Below are 24,244 nucleotides of genomic sequence, written 5' to 3'. Positions count from 1 at the left end.
CTTGTGAACAACAACAGTTGAGTTAACCCAGAGGGTATATTCATCATGGACCTCACGGAGTATTTGTTTTTCTCTGAGATGCTCAAGTTCTCTTTTGTAGGCCTCGTGTAAGTGGACAGGAACCTGTCTTGGTGGATGTTGAAGGGGAGTGACATTGGGGTCTGTTTCGATGTGATATGGTGCTCCAGGGAAACAACCAATCCCAGTAAACACATCCTGGTACTCTTTCATGATATAGTCTCTTGTAAGGGAATGGATGTTGTTTACCTGTGAGGTCGATCAGTTTGGTGTTTTCCTTACTTTGTTGTTTGCTAGAACACTCTCGTTCTGTTGCCGTTACAGGTCAGTTGAGTTTGAGCAGTCCAAGTTGCTGTGCACACTTGTTTCCAATGATCACATACCATACATGAGCCTAGGTTAGGGATGTTTGTGCCACCATAGGCTGTCAGCTGTACTGTTGGCTTTGTAAGCTGGTGTTTTTGTGGGAAGAGTTCTTTGTACGAGGGTTGGCTGAAAAGTTCTCAGTCTGAGTGGTTTTTCCCCACCAGGTAGAGACAGGTGTTTGCCACCAATGAGGACAATCATTTAGTGAATCATAGACACAAGAACTACAAACGTACTAATAGTTTTATCTCAACTACAGCTATTTTGGTAAACCTACCCTCTGAAATCATCAGAAATGGACAAAACTGAATACAGGGCAGTCATCAAGTACTTGCAAAAGAAAGGGATGTCCCCAACACAGATACATGCTGACATGGTCTCCACTCGAGGGGATGATGCTCCTTCTTTTTCCACAGTAAAGAAGTGGGCTGCAGAATTTAAGCGTGGCAGACAAAGCCTTGATGATGACCCACGCTCAGGAAGGCCTTCAACAGCAACCACTCCAGAAAACATCACGCCCGCTCAGGAAGGCCTTCAACAGCAACCACTCCAGAAAACATCACGCGAGTGCTCGATATGTTGATGGATGATCGACGATTGACTACTCGACATATTGCTAGTGTAGTGGGCATCTCTCATGAGAGGGTTGAGCATATTATCACCAACGAATTAGGAATGACTAAAGTTTCTGCAAGATGGGTGCCAAAGCTCTTGACAGCAGAACAGAAACGTGTCAGGTTCCAGACATCCCTTGACAATTTGTGTCGTTTTGAAGCAGATCCCGATGATTTTGTGGCACGATTTGTAACCATGGATGAGACCTGGATACATCACTTTCAACCAGAAACAAAACTACAGTCAAAACAGTGGAAGCATCCTGATTCACCAACTCCGAAGAAAGCCAAGTCTGTTCCTTCAGCTGGAAAGGTGATGGCATCAGTCTTTTGGGATTCCAGGGGTATTCTGCTCATTGATTATCTTGCAAAAGGTCAAACTATCAACGGCAGATACTATGCTGATCTACTGAACCAGTTGCGAGAAGCAATCAAAGCCAAACGATGAGGGATGATTGCTAAAGGTGTCCTCTTCCACCAAGACAATGCGCCTGTTCACAAATCGGTGGTGGCCATGTCAACAATCCGCGATTGTGGCTTTGAACTCATTGACCATCCTCCTTAGTCACCTGATTTGGCTCCTTCTGACTTCCACCTGTTCCCCAAAATGAAAAAGGAACTCGCCGATCGCCATTTTGCAAGTAATGATGACGTCATTTCCGCTGTGACTGATTTTTTTAGGGTAGCTGAAGAAGATTTCTTCCTGACCGGGATTCGGGCCTTGCAGCATCGCTGGCAAAAGTGTGTGAACTTGGAAGGGGACTATGTAGAAAAATAAATTACAAACGTGGACTTTGTAACTTTTTTTCACAGTGAGGCTTAGAACTTTTCAGCCAACCCTCGTACACTGACTTGGGGATGATGTTCGCCTTTGCACCTGAATCTATTTTGCACATCATTGGTACCTGTTTTTCAGCGGTTGACAGTGTCAATTCCAGTAATGCCTTATCTGTACAGGACAATGCGTTAATGTTGCTATCAACTGGGGAAGCACTAATGGGTCCCAAGAACATGTGTTCCTTGAGGTCTGCCGACATATCGTCATTAGCGTCAACTTCGTTCACATTACTTGAGGCTCCCTTTAACCGACACACTTTTGCATAATGTCCATTCTTCCTGCAATGTCCACATCTGGCTTTGCGCGCCAGACATAGATCACTTGGGTGGGGTTTATTGCCACAATAGCCACATAATTGTGACTTTGATGGCTGGTTTCTTGATTGCTGCGAGCGGTTGCTCTGTTGTGGTTTGGTGTTGGGGAGACGTTTTTTGTTTGATTTGTGTTTTGGCTTTCTGCCCAGGACGTTTACTTCGGCAGTCTTGGAACCCATGGCTTTAATTTGTTGGTCAGCAGACTCTTCTGCTTTGGCCATATCACTAGCTACATCGAAAGTCAAGGCATTTCCTAATTTCAAACATTCCTTTCTCACAAGGTCTGAGTTAATGCCAAATACGAGATAGTCTCTTAGTCTGGGTAATTGGCTTCATTCACTAGTGTTCTTAGTTTGGCAATGAATTCCTCTAATGAGTTATTAACTTGTTTAGCATAGTGTAACTCCCACGCGGCCATACGTTGGTTTGACTGTGGTTTGATGAATTCTTCATACCTCATCCAATAGTTGTCTACCACCATTTGTTCATCTGGTGACAGTCCCCAACTGTTAAAGAGTTCCAGGCCTTGTGTTCCAGACCAGTACAGTAAGTATTTGGTCTTGATTTCCTCCCTGGTTTGGACCATGGGACCGAAGAATAACAGCTCGCACTGTTTTCTCCACAGCTTGTATCTGTGATACAACCCTTCTGCCGACCAGTTCATGGTTGGGCCTTTATCCCAGAACGATCCTCCAAGTGGAGAGGGCGCTGGTTGTTGTGGCTGTCCATCCGCCATTCTCACAACACTGCTGCTTTTTTTTTTTCTGTATACTATGTTATCATTATATTTTCACGAAAAAATGTCTCTTACAACAGTCACAGGTCCTCGTTTGTATGCACGAACACTTCGTATCACACAATCCCACTTCTGACACCATGTAAATTTCTATTTATGACGTAAGACTTCTTTGTAGTGACCAACGTTTATTTCATGCCCAAGATAACCGAGAGCGGAATCAGCATGGCCTTTACCGGAAGACACACACTGTGCATGTCACAGAGTATTGTCAGGCTGGGCTAGTCCTGGATATTTTACGAAACTTCAATAAGTAATAGAGCTAAACTTCACAAGGGAGACAGCCCCAACCCCAGAACCGTTGATTCTCTTGCCTCTGGAGAGAGAGCTCCAAATCCAACCACACTGGATTTAGTCTGGTGAGGATTGAAGCCCGTATTGAGCAACCGACGATGATGTTGTCACTCATGCAGAGCAAACCATCACTATGTTGGTTGCCATCAAACTCAGTGAAGAAATAGACAGTGTACAGGAGGAACAAGAAGAGATTCATCTGGATATAAAGAAGGTGAGGGGGTGGTAGAATCAGCCTAGAAGTGGCTGTTTTTGCTAGCTGCCATGTTTCTCTACAAGGTTATCCACACGACCTGGAAACACTGCACACCTGCCGACATACCAGTCAACAGACAGGCTGAGGAGATGTTTTTACAAGCCTGAGCACCCCTTCTAAATGAAATAGAGAAAAGTGTGTTTTTACATACAGTCAGGCCGCATTAATCCGAACACTTCTGTTTTTCATTAAAAACGTTCGGATAGTGAAACGTACTGACTACTGAAGCAAACACCACTTCAGGAGAGTTACTTCCCTTTGACATACTGAGAGAAGAACATACGAATGTATACATGTATCAAAGGACTTTATTACAGTTTGTAGACATAACAACTTGAATATTAACATAACAATCAATCAATGCAATGTCTGAATAGATTATTTATAGCATTACACATACCAATCACTCACTTGTGTTGAAAGAAATCTCCAATAACAGTCTGTTTGCAGAGTGGCTTGAAAGACGCACGCATGCTGACCATTGTCTCCAAGTTTTTGTCATCTCCAACACACTCGAAATAATTTATCATATAGGCTCTCATTTGGCTTTAGGATTTTTCTCTTTGTATCTACAAATTTCTCTTTTTTGTGCGGCAGTAATTTCACATCATTTTACGCTTAGGGGCAGGACTTGCCTTTGTGACTGACAGGTCAAGTGCAGCTGATCTCATTTTGACTCAATCAGTATTTTATACAGCAAGGAAACATGACAGGTATTACTCAAACTAAACAAAAGTGAAACCTATTAACTGATTAAAATCACAAGGGTAATGACATGCTCGACTCAGAAGTGTCACATCAGTTAACAATTACAATTGAAGTAAGCCGATGAAGACCAGCGCTAATGACAGGCGCTCACGAGGTAAAGCTATTATCCAAACCTTTTTGATGTACCACCGGATTAATGACAATCGCGGGAATCGGATTGTCGGGGTCCGGACTAACACGGCCTGACTGTATATGTTTGTGTATATGCTTGTATGTGGGTTTTTTGTTTTGAATAGACTTGATAGAAGCTGTACAGGTCTTGAAAGGGGTAACATCGAATGATGGTCTTCAACGTTTTTCACATTTTTTTAACTATCAGTTGGAACATCACATACACCCAATAACGCCATAGGAGGAAGTGATGCCACCATAGGAGGAAGTGTTGCAGAATCCCCATTATGTATAACACTACCATTGCCAGTACAATCTAAATAATATAAAAAGTATGTTTACACTGCTAACTTGCACTCATGTAACGGTATGGCTCAAGTATGATACATCCCAATTACCTTGAAAATGTTAACTCACCTGACTGGAAGCCGAGTGGACTGGTATCACAATATGTCGTCTGTTGTCCTTCAGTCATCAGCTTCTGAATTTCTGACATCTCCTCTGAAATGACAAGACCTTTTCAGCTGAAACAACTGATGAACAACATATTCTGTGAAGTGCTGAAGAAGTGTTCACATAATTCTTATCCAACTTTAAACATGGCAGACCACGTGACAATATTGAAAATGTCAAGTCTGCTCATTCGAGTCATTACTCAGTCATGTTACTCTTTGAAATTTAATAATCACAAAGTAAGTTCTCTTTGGAACATCAAATTTTTGAATTTTTTTTGTTCCAACAAGGGTATTTGCCTTTCCAAACCACTGTAATGTCATGCAGACTGCATTTTTTACATCTTGCTATGAGAATGCATCTTTAATAAGCTGTCCCTGGGAATTGCTAATTCATTGTGATCCCAAGATAGAAAGTCCATGATTGGTGACAGAAATCTGTGTAGCTGGTTGTTGAACCTGTCTGCAAACAGGTCTATATCTGGGTTGGTGATGAGAAGGCTGATTGACTGGAATATCTTTGGGTGAAGTTGCCATTCGATCAAGGGATGGATGATCTGGGAGTCGGTGATGACATTCTTCACCCCTTATTGCACTTGATTGGAATGATATTTATTGGAGTAGATTTAAGATGATATTATGCCCAAAGCAAATAATATTTGAAAAAGGACCCTTTTGATGAACAATATTTTGCAAGGAAACCAAAAAGAGATGTCAAAACATGATGTCACATCAGAATAAAGGACGAGGTCCTTATCGGCCCACAAAATTTCACGACTTTCAAAGTTCTACAACATGATAATTTTAGCACCAAAAAGGCCAAATAAATGGTTGAAATTACCCCCAATGGCTTTTTGATGTTGTTTTTCCCTCTTTTAAGACCTCAAAGTTAGTATTTTACAATATCTTCTAAAAACCTATATTTTCTTTATTTTCAGACTGATAAAAAAGTATGAGCACAAGCATGACCCATCCCAAATTTTCCACCACACATGAGGAGAGTAAGTTGGAATGCACACATTAAAAAATGTGGTGGGTCATGCATTTGGTCATATCAAAATGATTTAATGATTACATTTTTTTCTGGTATATGTAATTGCTGCATACAACATCTAAAAAAAATAAACATTAGCATAAATTAATATCTTTGAAAACAATCCATCACATTAACACAACTCTACCACATTTCATTATTTATTCTGCATGTTTTAGAGCTCTAAAATTAACTTATCAGACAGGCTTTGTAAAAAATTGCAACATCATAAGGGACTTGCAAGGCAGATGACTTTGAAGTAAAAGGTAGATTTTTGGAGACCCTGTTGATCTCAGGTGGAAAAGTAAGAAGACATCAGATGATATTTCAAAATATTTCAAGATATTTCTGGTAGCATTCAACAGGTGAGAATCTTTGTAATTATGCTATAATTTTTATCATATTTGTTCTATCATCTGTTTATCAAACACCTCTGAGTTGCCTGACACTGTCAGAAATATGTTCACTGTCATTCAGTAGGATGTTGTCATGTGAAACCATACATATTTTCCTCCAAATATTGTACCTGAATGTCTTATGAAATATTAAATTGCATTTAAAGAAAATGAATACACTTAATTGTATGAGAAGTGTTTTGTTAGAAAAAGAATACTGTATCAAGGTCTATCAGATGATGAACACAAACTAAGTCAAGACACATTGTTATAAGGTGTAATTTCTATATTTTAATTCATCAGCTTGAAATTTGTAGCCTAGTGGTTATGGAAGTGGCCTGTCATTTTTGTCTAAGACATGCAGGTTCAAATCCTTGTAATCAGTTTTTCAAAGTTTGGTTATACAACTTACAATGTTTAGCTGAATTTGTACACATCAAATCCAAAATTTATATAAAAAAGACTGCATAAGTTTAGTGATATGTAGCACTGTCCACACAAATTTGTAATTAACAGCATGCACATTTGTTTTTTAAGCCTGAAGACTTTTCAACACTGTCTCATTGCCTTTGTTCCCACACAGTAAAGAACATGTAGGAAGTAAGCATGTAGGTATGAAAAGGACAAGGTATGATAGAGGCCCTTATTGGCCCACAACATGTCATGATTATCAAAATTTTACAACACGATCATTTTAGCATAAAAGGAGCTAAATTAATTGTTGAAGTTACCTCCAATTGCATTTTTATGTTTCTAGTGTTGTTAGTTTTCCTCTTTGAAGACCTCAAAGTTAACATATTTTACAATATCTTCTAGAAACCTACATTTTCTGATTTTCAGAGTGATAGAAAAGTGTGAGCAAAAGCGTGACCCATCCCAATTTTTTCACCACATATGAAGCGAGTAAATTAGAATGTACACCTAAAAAATTGTAGTGGGTCACGCTTTTGCTCATATCAAAATCTTTAAAAAAGTATATTTTTTCGGTTTATGAAATTGCCCCATACAACATCTAAAAAAATAAACATTGACATAAACTAACATCTTTAAAAACAATCCATCACATTTACACATCTGTGCCATGATACATTATATTTTGAATGGTTTTGTGCTCTAAAATACACATGTCAAACATCGTTATTAAAATTTTCAATATCATAAGGAACCCACAAGGCAGATTTATGAGATGTAAACATTGGTGTTTGGTTGTTGGTCTCTGCTAGAAAAGTAAGAAGATGTCTGAAGATTTTCAAAATATGATCAAGTAGTACTGTAAAGGTGAAAATCTTTGTTATTATGTAAGAATTTGATCATAGTTTTTCTATCATCTGTGTATCAAACACCTTTGAGTCACCTGTCACTGTCAAAATAACACTGTCATTCAACAGGATTTCCATGTATAAACATATGCATTTTCCAAGAACTTATGTACCTTGATGTTTCCAATGACATATTAGATTTCATTTAACCAAAATGACTACACTTAACTGTATGAAAAGGATGTTTTAGCTAGAATAAGAACATTGTATCAAGGTCTAGCAGGTGATGAACACAAGCAGACCTCAAGTCATACATAGTTGTAAAGTGTAATATATAAGCTTAAATTCACAGTGGGAGGCAAAGGAATATGTAGCCTAATGGTTGCAATAGTGGACTGGAGGTTTCTTTTGTTATCAGACATGCAGGTTCAAATCCATGTAACTCTTCTTTCTTTTTTTCAAAGTTTGTTTATCAAGTCTACAATGTTTAACTAAACTGTTTCACATCAAATCCAAATATTGTAATTTTTTTCTTAAGTTTGGTAATCTATATTACAACACTTGTGAAACAAGCATTAATTAACATCATGTGAATCTTTTGTTAAGACACTGACCATTTGCCTTTTCAAGTCAGTCTAGTTGCCTTTGTTCCCAATATTTTAAATTCATATTTTATACATTTTGATCTACTTTAGGTTTATACACTTTTGAATACTGCAGTTCTTGAGAGTGAATCAGATACTGAGATCGATGACTGTGTGAATGAAGAGTAATAGTGGATGTTTTATATCTTTAAAGTGTATAAGTAGTGAATAATTACTTTGTGAAGTCTTTTGAATACTGACTTTAACATGTGCGTGGTGTTAATATGAACCTGCACTGACATTGAAATTTCACCCAAAATGGGCCCCTTTGAGGTCAAGACCTGTGATTTTTAGTGCAACATGGTTGGCTATTGTAATAACATATGATGATTGAGATGTTAACTGTATATTTGCTAAAACTGGTTGTAAATGCTGACTTGTAACACTTACTAGTTAGAATGAAGCTGTGCCCAAAATGAAGCTTCACCCAAAACAGGCCCCTGTGATTCTTAGTGCAACATGATTGTTATCATGCTTACATGTTGTACAATGGACCCATGGATTACATTTGCAAAGAATGCTGTGGATAATGACTGAGTTTTGGGGACACAATTGGCAAATAATTGAATTAACAATGTTTTGCAACCCTAATTGGGCCCCTTGAAGTTAAAACATTATGACTGACTTTGAGATGTTTTTCAGCATGACTACCTGTCATAAAACTGCTGTAATTTGTACACTTGTACATGTAAATAAAATAACAGTTGTAAATAAGCCATTATGGCACACTGATATTTCAGACTTCTTGTTATTTTTCATGGGAACTGATAAAACCCATTTTGGGCCCCTCTGCAGAAAAATTACACCTCAGAACATATAAAATATAGCATTTTTATGCAAAGCTAACTTGTCTCTAAACAAATAACATGTTTTCAGCCAATTCTGTTAGTGGGCCAAAAACCACCCTTATCATACCTTGTCCTTTCTGCAAGTAAACATTTACAAATTGCCAAGAGCTTTTGATTAGTGGTGTACTGAACAATCAAATAATTGGTTTATGAATATTTTGTGTGTTGCCTATCAATTACTGACTACCAAAACACATAATCGTTTAAAACGTTCACTATTTTTTCTTAAAAATATGTTTACAGAATCAATGATTTTTAGTTTCAATACCATCGTCAAACTGAAACTGAGGACTGAATACCTTAGTTTTCATGTGCTTTAAAACAGCTGTTTTCATATTGCATCTTTATTTGACTGAAAGGTGGTCCCAATAACTGATTAAGTTTTGGGAGGTCAATTCCTTTTTCTGTATAACTATGTATATACTGTATACTACTGACATATTTAGCACTAGATAAAAGAAAGGACCAATGTCTTGAAAATACTGATAATTCTTTTAAAAAATTCCAAATGTCCGGTTCCACGTAAGAAAAATGTGCTTGAACTGGTATCAGGAGTGTCATTTCATGAAGATGACAACTTAAAACTTTAGGTTGATGGTAAGCATAATGTAATTTTCTGAATTTATATTTTATACCTATCCTGACTCATGCTTATTATGCTTATCTCTTCCTCTATGTGAAGCTAGTGGAACACTTGAAATTACTTTGAAGTGCCCTTCTTTTGAAGTAGACATACAATCATACTCGCTCACAAGCTTCCCTGTTTTTTCCCCCAATATTGGTCACATGACGTGCCATACTTGTCACTCTCTTTGTAAATCTAGAAGCCTGAAATAAGAATGTGCTGTGAAATCCGTCCCTGAGTGGGGAGGTTGGGGGGGCTTGATGTCAGCGTCTGTTACCCAAGGTTTGGTGTAGGAGCTTGTGAGATCGTATTGATCCTTGCTTGTTTATGCAGAATGCTGCTGTGGAGTTGTCGGTGTGGACTGTCAATAGTTTGTTCCTTAATGCTGTTGACCAATATCATACTGCATTGATTACAGCTTTCATCAAGTGGTTGATATGCAGAGCGTGTTTGTGGCTCCTCCAGGTTCGTTCTGCAACCTTGTTGACAGATGGGTTCCCTACCATTGAAGCGAGATGACTGTTGCAGACTGGCTTGACAAATAGGCCTATGTGCAGACATTCGATCAGTGAGTCCACTAGTAGTAAATATAGCCTCATACAGGGGTGGTGGAGGTATGATAGTTCGTGAGGTAGTAGTCTTGAACCATTGAAATGGGTGTAGATGTAGTCGTCCTCTTCTGGTGAAATCCTGCGCTGAGGCAACGAGACCCAGAAGACACTGCCACTGTCACTGTGGTAACGGAGACAGTAGTGCTTTTTCTTCCATAGTTTGAATCTTGGCACAGCGATCCCCCAGGAAAACAATGTGATTCAACGGTGTTAGTAATCAAATCCCAGGAATTGTAGATCTTGTTGCCTCTCCATCTCCAATTTCAGTAGATTCATGAGCCATCCAAATTCAGTGAGTAGCCTGATGGTGAAGTCTAACTGTAGTTTGAGTTGACTTATCTTGTGATGAGCTTTAAATATCCATGTTCAGGTAAAAAGCACTTCAAAGCCCTTGACGATGTAGAGAGGTGACAATGGGCCTGGAGGGGGGGGGCACAAGATATTCCAAATGGTAGGATTTTTCACTGGAAATGCTAAATGTTGAATAGGAAGTGCAGATGTTCAGTCGAGTGCAGATTGTTACGGTTAAGAATTTGCCGTGACAAACGATGTAAGAAATCCCCTGTGAACCAGCAAAACAGAACGAAACACAAGTCTAAAACATTCAAATTTTGTATAATTATGCAATGAGAGCAAGCAACAAAGTCACAAGTCAATTTCACAATACCGATTTCAAATACAATACAAGTGAGACAAAATGTAAGGCAAACTCACCGAAGTCATAGTGAGAGAGAATAAATTATGCAGAATGTAACACAGTGAGTGGTCTGAAGGCGGCTATGATGATCAAGCATTGGTAGCAATTGTATACTCCAGTTATGTCAGTCCCTCGGCCTCAACACAGCAACTAGCCTTTATATACATATATATATACTCAGTCATTCATACGACCATCGCCAACACTGTAGAAATCTCTAGCAGTCCCCTAGAAGTAACAAATAGAAAACCAAGGGCAGATAATTTCCGGACAGCCTGCTACAAAAATCTTAAAAATGCTGACCATCTATTATACGAAATATGACCTGTCATAATTATTATTCAAAACACTAAACATTGTGACCCAATGATAATTATTACTTAAATAATTACAAAATATGCATAAAATACACACTCGTAACAAGATATATTGGGATGTGTAGATAAGCCTCTTAGAGATTAATGCTTGCTAGGTGATCTGCTGAATGGATGAGATGCCGGAGCTTCGGTAGATGGATCATTCTGAACCTCTCAGGTTTTAGCAGATAATCCTTGTTGAACTCTTTCAACTGCTCCTGTAGAGATGATATGGCGTCAGTTCGTATAGTTGACCCTGGGTGTACACAAAGAATGCTGTGTCTCTTTTGAGTGGTGGTGATGCCTGTAAGAGATCATGTAGCCATGTCATAGGATGCTCAGGACGTAGTAATCATTGAGGATGCCCTAATTCTTCCAGTAGCGTTGTAGGTATCCACCCACTTGTGACGTTTTTGTGGGAATCGCTGGGATTGGAAGACTCCAGTCGTTCTGAACCTGATCTTCAATGCTTCCCTCCTCTAGTGCCCCTGGATGGTCCTTTCCCAAGGGAGCTCTTGTTTTACCTGGAGAATTTGGATTTGTTGGAGTAGAACTGTGATGTTTGTTTGATGATGGCGGCTAGAGTATTGATGGACTTGATCATCATCGTGGACAAGGCTTATCGTCAGCATTATCTTGGGGGGCCCCAAGTTGATGCTGACAATAAGCCTTGTCGACGAAGTAGATTCAAACCCGCAGATACAGAGGCCACCCTGAAGTCCAAAGAAGGTGGACTGGCGACCCATCAAGCTGACGTTTGTCCTCCACCTTGTAGAATGGTTGCGTACCTCAGTGATAAGTTTGTAGTCTTCATCTATGTCAGGTGCTTTCTGAAAGGGCTCCACATGAAGGATGGCATGTGTTGGTGTTGGTGCTCCGTTGCTTTATGGAAGGCTGAAAATATCGGCGCAGTCGGAGGGAAGGTTAAGGTATCAAAGTTGTCTTTGGTCACCTTGTAAGTGACGGCATCATTGGACTCCTTCGATGGGGAAGCAAGATCTAGCCCATTCGTAATCCCAAATGATCTCTGAGTCCGGGAAGACAACTTCTTTCTCATTCTCTGATGCAGACCGGTGATATGTATCCCGTTCTGATGAGTCATCTCTCTGCTTTCTTGAAAGTGGTCCAAGCATGTTCATTGAAAGTCTTCCCTGTGCCAGTGGTCGGAGTGACCTTTGTGTCTGTGTCATTCAGTGAGAGTTTCCACACAGGTCTGTGTGTATGCTCCAAGTCAGACAGGGATGAGGAAAGATGACGATGTCTTTAACGTTTGAGGAATGCAGTCAGCAAGTCCTTGCACCAGTACTATGATGCGTGCATGCAGTCACTGAGTTAGCCATAGGTGTGTTGTCCAAAATGCATCAAGATGACACACTGGATGTTGATGACATTCGTGAATGTGAGTCATACAACACATCCTCTTTATCCAATAGGGTCAACATTGTAGATGACGACTGACATTTCACTTTTTCTTCAAACTGACGCTCCATGAGGTTCATCATGATGAATTGTTGCATGAAGAGGCTGGTGTCAAAAGGCTGTGGTGCATGAAGCAACTGTAGATTAGCACATGATGCATCTGATGTGTTGAAGGCAGTCGCTGAATGTTGAGTTGTCTTGCTGATACTCTGTACCTCACAGAGTAGTAGTGTTGTAATTATCCCGTTCATCAAGAGGGATGATGTTGTCACTGAAGGACTTCCTAGGAGAGCTGTTGTTTCAGTAATTTAGATTTAGGTTTCAGATTTAGTAGTTGAAGACTTAGTCTTGGATGATGTAGATGACTTCAACTTCTTCGGTTGGGACATCAGTTCTGAAGATGGCTTCTTCTGGGACTTGAATGTAGTCTCCATGCTATCATGACCATGGCCCCCAAGGTACGTCTGGCAATTCATTACAAACATACAGTCAAACCGCGTTAATCCAAACACTTCTGTTTTTCATAAAAAATGTTCGGATAGTGAAACATACTGACTACTGAAGCAAACACCACTTCAGGAGAGTTACTTCCCTTTGACATACTGAGACAAGAACACACGAACGTATACATGTATCAAATGACTTTATTACAGTTTGTAGACATAACAACTTGAATATTAACATAACAATCAATCAATACAATGTCTGAATAGATTATTTATAGTATTACACATACCAATTACTCACTTGTGTTGAAAGAAATCTCCAATGACGGTCTGTTTGGAGAGTGGCTTGAAAGAATCATGCATGTTGAGCATTGTCTCCAAGTTTTTGTCATCTCCAACACACTCGAAATAGTTTATCATGGAGTCCATACAGGCTCTCATTTGGCGGACAGTAGGAGCTGGTGTCGTTTCAGGCTCATTGTCGGAATCTTCTGGGTTGTTGTCGGCACTTGTGACCATGGATACAATTTCATCCGATGACAGCGAGGGGCTGGTTTCTGCATCATTGTCGATGTTAATGTAGTCATCAGCGTTTTCAATATCTCCGTTTTCATTGGGGAAACGTTTGAGAAACTGACGAAGTTCTGACAAAGCCATGTCATCTTCATCAATGACAGCGTCAGATGGAGTAGGGATAATGTCAACATGACGATAACAGTTCTGAATGGTGGCGCTCTTTACTTGCGACCAGGCAGTTTTGATGAAGCGAAGTGCTTCTCTGAGATTGAGCGTTTGAGGCAGGTCGTCTTCAGCACATCGGATGAAATGTTTCACGAGATATTTCTTGTAATGGGCCTTGAAAGTTCTTATGATGCCAGCATCCATCGGCTGAATGTGAGATGTGGTGTTGGGTGGCAGGAAGTGAACTTTCACATTGGTCAATTTTACATTGGCACAGTTATGACTTGCAGCGTTGTCACAAAGTAAGATCACGTGTCGACCACGTGATTGCATCTGTCTGTCAAATGACCGCAGCCAATCACAAAACATGTCTGATGTCATCCACGCTTTCTTGTTAAAACGATAGCGCACATACATTTCCGGGTTAAAGTCTCTTCCGAAACATCTGGGACGTCTCGATTTTGCGATCACAAATGGCTTGATTTTGACTGTGCCGGTTGCATTCGCACACAAATCAATGGTGATCCTTTCTTTCGATTTCTTTGTGCCGGGCATTTTCTAGCTTGCCGGGGTGTGGTTTGGTCCGAGTTTGTAGAACAACCCTGTCTCATCAATATTGAAGATGTCCTCTTCGTCATATTCTTTCAGAACGGCTTTCAGCTCCTCTCGCCCACGAATTACGGCGGTTTTATCAACACTAGCTGCTTCCCCTTGATAAACTTGTTTTGAAATTGAGTAACGTGATTTGAAGCGGTAAAGCCACCCGCGTGAATAGCCAAAATCATGAATGTCCATTTTGTTTCCAAAATCCTTAGCCTTTTGTAACAGAATATCATCACTGACCGAGGCGTTCTTACTGGTCATTTCATTTGTCCAAACAAAAAGAGCCTCCTCTAACTTTTGATGTTTAGCATTTCTTGCCCTAGTAAAAGAAGCCGAATCTTCCGCAATGTTTAGCCACTTCTAATTATTACGCCAAATGTCCGAAATTGTGCTCTTGCCGATTAAGTGTCCGAATTCTTGACCAAAATGCTTACTAATCAGATCAAAACTGGCTTTAGGATTTTTCTCTTTGTATCTACAAATTTCTCTTTTTTGCGGCAGTAATTTCACATCGTTTACGCTTAGGGGCAGGACTTGCCATTGTGACTGACAGGTGTCAAGTGCAGCTGACCTCATTTTCACTTGATCGGTATTTTATACAGCAAGGAAACATGACAGGTATTACTCTAACTAAACAAAAGTGAAACCTATTAACTGATTAAAATCACAAACTAATGACATGCTCAACTCTGAAGTGTCACCTCAGTTAACAATTACAATTGAAGTCAGCCGATGTAGACCAGTGCTAATCACAGACGCGCACGAGGTAAGACTATTATCCGAACCTTTTTGATGTACCGCCGGATTAATGAAGCAAAACCATGTGTAATTAGCCAATCTGTTACCGCTAATTAACGTTCGGATGCGGAGACTGAAGCATCAGATTAATGAATCAACAGGTAATGAGTTTATATAGTAAACAAGATTGGTTACAGCCAGCTACTGTTCGGATATCGCGGGAATCGGATGGTCGGGGTCCGGACTAACGCGGCCTGACTGTAAATATCAGAAGTAGTAAACACATGGTTATCAGATGCAACATCATCTGAATTACCAGACAGGACTTGACAGAGCCTACATAGTTTGTCCTTAGCACGTCTTTGAACAGAATAAAAACACAAACTTAAGTTCTGTATCAGATGAATTAAGGTCACAGAGAACAGTAGAAGAACAAACATTTGTGCATGAAGGATATAATATATATGTATCAACCACAGCCCTAACCTACACCGAGGGCACGATTTCATCAACTAAAAAAACACAATCTCAGTTGATGAAAAACATGTCCAAAGACATGAAAATTATAAAACTTTCAACAAAAATTTCACATCATAAAGATTGTTAATACAGACCAAAAGCAGAATATGACTAAATTCTGATTCAAGGATCGAAATATAAAGAGAAATAAACAACATATCAGGTCTGCAAGTCTGTCTTGTCGGGCAATGAAGGAGAGAGTGACAAGCATGGCAGGTCATGTGACCGATATTGGTGGGAAAACAGGGAGGTTCCCGCTTCAAAAGAAGGGAACTTCAAAAGGATTTCAAGTGTTCCACTATCTTCACATAGAAGAAGGAGATAAGCATAATAAGCATGAGTCAGGATAAGGAAAAATATATACTGAACAAAAATAGCAAGGGATATATGTCAGTTTTGAAATTATGAACAATGATCTATCTATTCACTGACACACTGATAAAATATAAATGATAAAAATACCTATATCCCTAACTTATTTTGTCTGATATATGTGTGATAGGTTGTAGATAGGTTTCTAACTAAATATGATTTTTTTCAATTTTCTAATTCAGTGTGACAGAAATTCAGACATATGCCCCCGGCCCCCACATATTTGAAAGGACAAATCATCATGTGCTCAGGAAATGAAACACACCTCTCACTTTTGAGACTATGTTTGAAACATTTCCATGGAAGTCAAGAAAATAAGAAATCACAAAAACCTGTACATAGCAAAAGGCACCACTTCAGGTTCAGATTGATAACTCTACCAAGTTTTGCTGAAAAATATTGAATGGTTTTTGAGTTCTGCTCCGGAAACAAAGCCCATCCCTCCATTTTGAGACTATGTCCGAAATGTTTCCATGGAAACCGAGAAAATAATAAATCACAAAAACGTGTACATAGCAAAACGCACCACTTCAGCTTCTGACTGATATATCTACCAAGTTTTTCAGAAAAATATTGAACGGCTTTTGGGTTCTGCTCCGGAAACGAAACACACCTCTCACTTTTGAGACTATGTCTGAAACATTTCCATGGAAACCGAGAAAATGTTAAATCACAAAAACCTGTACATAGCAAAATGCTCCACTTAAGGTTCTGATTGATATATCTACCAAGTTTTGCTGAAAAATATTGAATGGTTTTTGAGTTCTGCTCCGGAAACAAAGCCCATTCTTCCATTTTGAGACTATGTCCGAAATGTTTCCATGGAAACCGAGAAAATGTTAAATCACAAAAACCTGTACATAGCAAAAGGCACCACGTGGTTTTAGGTTCTGATTGATATATCTACCAAGTTTTGCAGTAAAATACTGAACGGTTTTTGAGTTCTGCTCTGGAAACGAAGCCCACCCCACCATGAGACTAACACCAAAATGTTCCATGGAAAAACAAAAAAAATATAAATGCCCAAAATCTGTAAATAGCAAAAGGCACAACCATAGGCTGAGGTTACTATATCTATCAAGTTTGGTTTAAAAATACTGAACGGTTTCTGAGTTATGCTCCGGAAACAAAATGATTACACACAGACGGATGGATGGACAGATGAGGCATCGTCTATATCCCCCGTATTACATGCCGGGGGGATAATAAACAATTGTAGCTACAACAGGTGCATACAATATCTATTCAGCTGATTATATAGATCATTGTTGTGGAAGAGTTCTAGTATACACATACACTAAGTTACATGATACATATATGTCAGGGTAGAGATTGCGATCGGAGTCTCTACCAGTAGAGATTGCAGTTGGAGTCTCTACTGGTAGAATCTCTGATCTGTTAATCCAATTTCATCGTTACTTGGTTCTTCCTTTACTTTCATGGATTAATTGGTCTTTAGGACTCTTCCATTATAAGTAGGTGAAATCTTTTTGTTGTTTTAACTAAATGTAGATATACTGGGTTGTAGGTATGACAGATGTCAGAGGTGTTACACTGTTTATGGGTATATGAGGGGAATAGATTTCAGCATGAACCAGTTATCAGCTGAAGAGATCATCACACACCAGTGGACAATGGAGGAACAGAAGGCCAAGTTTTACAAACTGCTGGATGACCACATAACGCAGCTTAACAAGAAAAAACGAGAAACCTTTTGTATGACCCAAGTTGGATAAAGGTGTAAAGGCAGCCATTTCAAATTCTGGTGTGATAAGCACTTCAAGCTACTAAAGATAGGATCTAGGAGGATTCTCTAATGCAAGAAATCATCATTCCCTGTCATCACCAAGGAGGATATATTTGACACAGTTAAACGGTATGTTATACATTTACAGTATTCATTATAATTAATACATTATTTAATCAACAAGTTATACATTTTCCTCTTTATGTGGATTTCAATGAAACAGTAAATTAAATCCTTGGTTTTCTTTGCCGATGTCACATAAGAGTTGGTCATTCACGACGTGCCAAAACATGGGATGAGATCAAGGCTAACTACTCATGGATCAGACATGACTTGGTTAAACTTTTCCTCAGCACTTGCCCTGAATGTTCCACACGCATTCCAGTCAAGAAACCTGCATCAGGGAAGCCCACTATCTCGCTTGGATTCCTGACCCGAGTCCAGATTGACTTAATTGACATGACCAGCAGACCAGATAGTGACTTCAAGTGGATCTTACATATGCACGACCACTTCAGCAAGTTTAGCAGGACACATCCTTTGGCATCCAAGCGGTCTGCTGAAGTTGGAGAGTAGCTTGTCCAGTCCTTCTGCTTGTTTGGCTGTCCTCGGATTCTCCAGTCAGATAATGGGCGGGAATTTGTCTCTGCTGTCATCAATGACCTCTGCAAGGACTGGCCTGGTAAGGATCAATGATTTAATTTGTGGTTTAGAAGTACTGGAAAACGCAACTCTTATTGTTCCTTAATTTTCATTTTAATAAAACTAATGTGGTACTTTTACAGGCATGATCATCCTTCATGGGCGACCTCATCATCCATAATCACAGGGCTGTGTGGAGAGGGGAATGGAGATCTGCACCTTAAACTCGGTAAGTGGATGGAGGAAAACCCTGAGAGAGGCTGGGTCCAGAGTTTTCTTCTTGTTACATATGCTATCAACACTTCCACTAGTTCAACAACCAAGAAGTCACCTTATGAAGTCGTCTTCGGCCAACCTCCTCGAACTGACTGCTGTGCTGGAAATACTGAATGAGCAGGGCATTCAAGATGAGGATGATTTAACAGGTCTTTTCAACCAGTTGGAGAGCAGACAAGCTGAAGATCCCATCAGCCCACTGACAATCTAGACTTCAAGTGATTGTGCAGACATGAACCAGACCACATCTCAGTCTGCTAAAAGTGATTCTGGGGAGGAGTACCAGCTTCTGGATGGTGCAAGAACAGTCGGAACTGGAATAGAAGTGTTTGGGAGGACCACAGTACATTGTGAAACAGTCAATCCCTAATAGCAGAGAGAATTCCAGATAACATCTGTGGAGTTCTACTAGAACCTGACACACCACACAGCAAGGTTCGGAAAACTGCAACAGATAATTATCTGAAGGTAGCCAACAGGCAGCAAGTTCATTATGATGCCAAGTTGAAAAGTACTTCTTTCAGTGAAGGGGACACTGTTGGAGTACGCATTCACGAAGTGGATCGCACTAACACAGATCCTCGACTTCTGCCATGCAAAGTCCTACAAGCTCAAGGTGCAGGGAAAGATGCAACATACAAGTTATATACAGCACATGGTCGTCTGAGAAACACCTTTGGTGCAGAGCAGCTGGTTGACATCCGTAATGTTTGCTTTCCATCATTACAACATGTGGATGTCACCAGTCTAGAAGAAATATCAATCATCCTGGCTTCAAGAATTAACACAGGCTGGACAACAAGAATGACACAAGGATCAACTGTATGTGCTTGTAAGGGCAGCTGTATAACTAACAGATGTCGTTGTGAAAAACAAGGAGTAAAATGTTCTACAAAGTGTCACACAACCACAACTAAAAATAAAGTTTAGTGCTATCTTCATTGTTACCTGTTTTGTAAGTAAGATGTGCAAATATTGTAATAAATGTATCTAACTGGAAACGTTCTATACCTTAGTAAAATGCATACTTTTGTTCAGTCTCCATCTTCATTGTTACTATATTTACACATCTTTCTTTCAAATAAAGTAATAAATGTATCTGTTACTGCAAACAGTCCATACCTGAGTAAACTGCATATTATTGTTCAGCATGTGTCTTTGTAGTTGTCCCACAGATAAAACAGCATTTCTACCAGCTGAATTGGAAATTGACAATTCAGTGGAGACTATGATTGCTATTTCTACTAGTAGGATTGGAGATTCTACCAGATCGCAGTCTCTGCCCTGACATATACATCACATACACTTCTTTGTAAGTGAATTGAACAATTTTTGTGCAGTATAATATTTTGAATTATGGGTAACACAAGTGACACAGACTTTGTAAACACTGTGAGGATCCACCACTGACAGCTCTAGGAAACTCTGGTACTTTAATATGGTTTAAACACATTTTTATTTCGCAAAAGCAGAAACAACATGAACACTTGGATGTTTCTGATGTATGTTGATTATATGTCTGCTTTTAGATTACTACTTGAGCTTGAGGCAGCAATGGGTGATCTGATAAAATGATTTGATAGTCCCAAAAATTGAAATCAAAGAAATTGTTAGTTTCTGTTGGGTTTATTGTGGTTCTAAATTGATTCAGGAAATTAATGTTTAACAGCTCTATCACGCAATAACTTCCTCGACACGATAATGCACAGTAACAAGAGTCATCAGAAGATGACATATCCCCCCAGCCCCCACATATTTGAAAGGACAAATCATCCGACAGTTACTTATTGTGTTTTTAGACCAAGTCTGAATTGTTTCCACGGAATTCATGAAAAGTATAAATGCCTTATATCTGTAATCAGAAAAGGTCACCATTTCAAGATCTGTCTCGTATATCTGCCAAGATCTTTTGAAAGATATGAAATGGTTTTCCAGCTGTGCTCCAGAAACGAAGTCAGCAACATGTTCATGGAACTGAGAAAATAATACATCAAACAAAAAAAAAGGAAATAGCAAAAGGCACCACTTTGGGGTCTGCCACACATATCTACCAAGTTTTCCTGACAGATATTAAAAAGTTTTTGAGTTCGGAAACGAAACACACCTCTCACTTTTGAGTGAGTTTCCATGGAAACTGAGAAAATGATAAATCACCAAAACCTGGAAACAGTAAAAGGCACCACGTTAGGTTCCGATTGATATATTTACCAAGCTATGCTGATAAATATTGAATGTTTTTTGATTCTCGTTCGGAAATGGAGGTATGAAACACACCTCTCACTTTTGAGACTATGTTTGAAACATTTCCATGGAAGTCAAGAAAATAAGAAATCACAAAAACCTGTACATAGCAAAAGGCACCACTTCAGGTTCAGATTGATAACTCTACCAAGTTTTGCTGAAAAATATTGAATGGTTTTTGAGTTCTGCTCCGGAAACAAAGCCCATCCCTCCATTTTGAGACTAAGTCCGAAATGTTTCCATGGACACCAAGAAAATAATAAATAACAAGAACCTGTACATAGCAAAAGGCACCACTTCAGCTTCTGACTGATATATCTACCAAGTTTTTCAGAAAAATATTGAACAGTTTTTTAGTTCTGCTCCGGGAACGAAACACACCTCTCACTTTTGATCTATGTCCGAAACGTTTCCATGGAAAACGAGAAGATAATAAATCAGAAAATCATGTAAGTAGCAAAAGGCACCACTTTGGGGTCTGCCACACATATCTACCAAGTAACATTGACAGATATTGAGAAGTTTTAGACAGAATGGTTTTTAAGTTCTGCTCTGGAATTGAAGCACATTTTGAGACTAAGTCTGAACCATTTCCATGGAAACTGAGAAAATATATCACAAAAACCTGTAAATAGTGAGTGAGTGAGTGAGTTTAGTTTCACGCCGCACTCAGCAATATTACAGCTATATGGCGGCGGTCTGTAAATAATCGAGGCTGGACCAGACAATCCAGTGATCAACAACATGAGCATCGACCTGCGCAATTGGGAACCGATGACATGTGTCAACCAAGTCAGCGAGCCAGACCACCCGATCCCGTTAGTCGCCTCTTACAACAAGCATAGTCGCCTTTTATGGCAAGCATGGGTTGCTGAAGGCCTATTCTACCCCGGGACCTTCACGGGTCCTGTAAATACCAAAAGGCACCACTTTGGGGTCTGCCACACATATCTACCAAGTTACACCGACAGATATTAAGAAGTTTCTGAGTTCTGCTCCGGAAACGAAACACACCTCTCACTTTTGAAACAAAGTCTGAATCGTTTCCATGGAAACCGAGAAACTAAAAAATCACAAAATCCTGTAACGAGCAAAAGGCACCATTGCAGCTTCTGATTGGTATATCTACGAAGTTTTGCACCAAAATATTGAACGGATTTTGAGTTATGCTCCAGAAACAAAGCACATCCCTTCATTTTGAGACTAAGTCCGAAACATTTCCATGGAAACTGAGAAAATAATAAATCGCAGAAATCAAAGGCACCACTTTAGGGCCTGCCACATATATCTACCAAGTTTTTGCAGAAAAATATTGAACGGTTTTTGAGTTATGCTCAAACAAAGCCTGCCCCACCACTAGGCTAACACCAAACTGTTCCATGGAAAAGCAAAAAAAATTAACAAAAACCAAAACTCTGTAAATAGCAAAAGGCACAACGATAGGTTGAGATCATTACATCTGTCAAGTTTGGTCTAAAAATATTGAACGGTTTCTGAGTTTTGTTCCAGAAACAAAATGATTACGGATGGATGGGCGGACGGGGGACAGATGGACAGAAGAGGCGTTGACTATATCCCCCCAAATTACATGCCAGGGAGATAAAAAAGAGTGAGAATATCTTTTTGTTCTACAGCTAATAGTCTGAATGGAAGCTGGAGGGATTATGTCCAATTTTCAAACCAATATTATAGGTTTACATAGTTTTAATCTTTGTAGTGAGTTATCTCCTAACATCAATACAAACAATAAATGATCACAAGATCCCCGATTGACTTGGCTTGTAATCATTAAAGGTACAAGGGTTGGCTGAAAAGTTCTAAGCCTCACTGTGAAAAAAAGTTACAAAGTCCACGTTTGTAATTTATTTTTCTACATAGTCCCCTTCCAAGTTCACACACTTTTGCCAGCGATGCTGCAAGGCCCGAATCCCGGTCAGGAAGAAATTATCTTCAGCTACCCTAAAAAAATCAGTCACAGCGGAAATGACGTCATCATTACTTGCAAAATGGCGACCGGCGAGTTCCTTTTTCATTTTGGGGAACAGGTGGAAGTCAGAAGGAGCCAAATCAGGTGAATAAGGAGGATGGTCAATAAGTTCAAAGCCACAATCGCGGATTGTTGACATGGCCACCACCGATTTGTGAACAGGCGCATTGTCTTGGTGGAAGAGGACACCTTTAGCGATCATCCCTCGTCGTTTGGCTTTGATTGCTTCTCGCAACTGGTTCAGTAGATCAGCATAGTATCTGCCGTTGATAGTTTGACCTTTTTCAAAATAATCAATGAGCAGAATACCCCTGGAATCCCAAAAGACTGATGCCATCACCTTTCCAGCTGAAGGAACAGACTTGGCTTTCTTCGGAGCTGGTGAATCAGGATGCTTCCACTGTTTTGACTGTAGTTTTGTTTCTGGTTGAAAGTGATGTATCCAGGTCTCATCCATGGTTACAAATCGTGCCACAAAATCATCGGGATCTGCTTCAAAACGACGCAAATTGTGGAACCTGACACGTTTCTGTTCTGCTGTCAAGAGCTTTGGCACCCATCTTGCAGAAACTTTAGTCATTCCTAATTCGTTGGTGATAATATGCTCAACCCTCTCATGAGAGATGCCCACTACACTAGCAATATGTCGAGTAGTCAATCGTCGATCATCCATCAACATATCGAGCACTCGCGTGATGTTTTCTGGAGTGGTTGCTGTTGAAGGCCTTCCTGAGCGTGGGTCATCATCAAGGCTTTGTCTGCCACGCTTAAATTCTGCAGCCCACTTCTTTACTGTGGAAAAAGAAGGAGCATCATCCCCTCGAGTGGAGACCATGTCAGCATGTATCTGTGTTGGGGACATCCCTTTCTTTTGCAAGTACTTGATGACTGCCCTGTATTCAGTTTTGTCCATTTCTGATGATTTCAGAGGGTAGGTTTACCAAAAGAGCTGTACAACATATGTCATATTTGGGATTTCACTTTCTTAGTGAAGTACAAATTCTAGTACTTTTTTTTCTGTTGAGTCCCATCCGGGATTCGAACCCGCACCCTCAGAGTCAGGCACCTAATCGCCAGCACACAAAGTCAGCCGCCTAGCCCACTCAGCCACCGCGACTTCCACAAAAATGAAAGTCGGACAACTGGTAGTCCAGACTGCGTACTTTGTGTACCCCTCTGATGAGTGTAAATTGGCACGGCTCCCACGGCCGAAAGCTATGATTACACGATGCCATTTAGAAAGTGGTCAAATGCAACATATGTCATATTTGGGATTTC

At 39.7% G+C, this 24,244-nt stretch overlaps 1 protein-coding gene across 2 annotated transcripts in view; it reads right to left on the bottom strand.

Annotated features, from left to right (window-relative positions):
• Positions 1-24,244, bottom strand: part of LOC137294600 (acyl-CoA:lysophosphatidylglycerol acyltransferase 1-like) — a 175,194-nt gene that overhangs the window by 16,048 nt on the left and 134,902 nt on the right. For both annotated transcript variants that reach the window (XM_067825654.1, XM_067825653.1), the window contains one exon: positions 4,793-4,876. In XM_067825654.1, the coding sequence (XP_067681755.1) occupies positions 4,793-4,876 (84 nt within the window). The remainder of the gene's footprint in view (positions 1-4,792; positions 4,877-24,244) is intronic.

This window comes from Haliotis asinina, chromosome 8 (assembly GCF_037392515.1).
Source record: "Haliotis asinina isolate JCU_RB_2024 chromosome 8, JCU_Hal_asi_v2, whole genome shotgun sequence".
Taxonomy (NCBI): domain Eukaryota; kingdom Metazoa; phylum Mollusca; class Gastropoda; order Lepetellida; family Haliotidae; genus Haliotis; species Haliotis asinina.
This window is presented reverse-complemented; position numbering and strand designations above follow the sequence as displayed.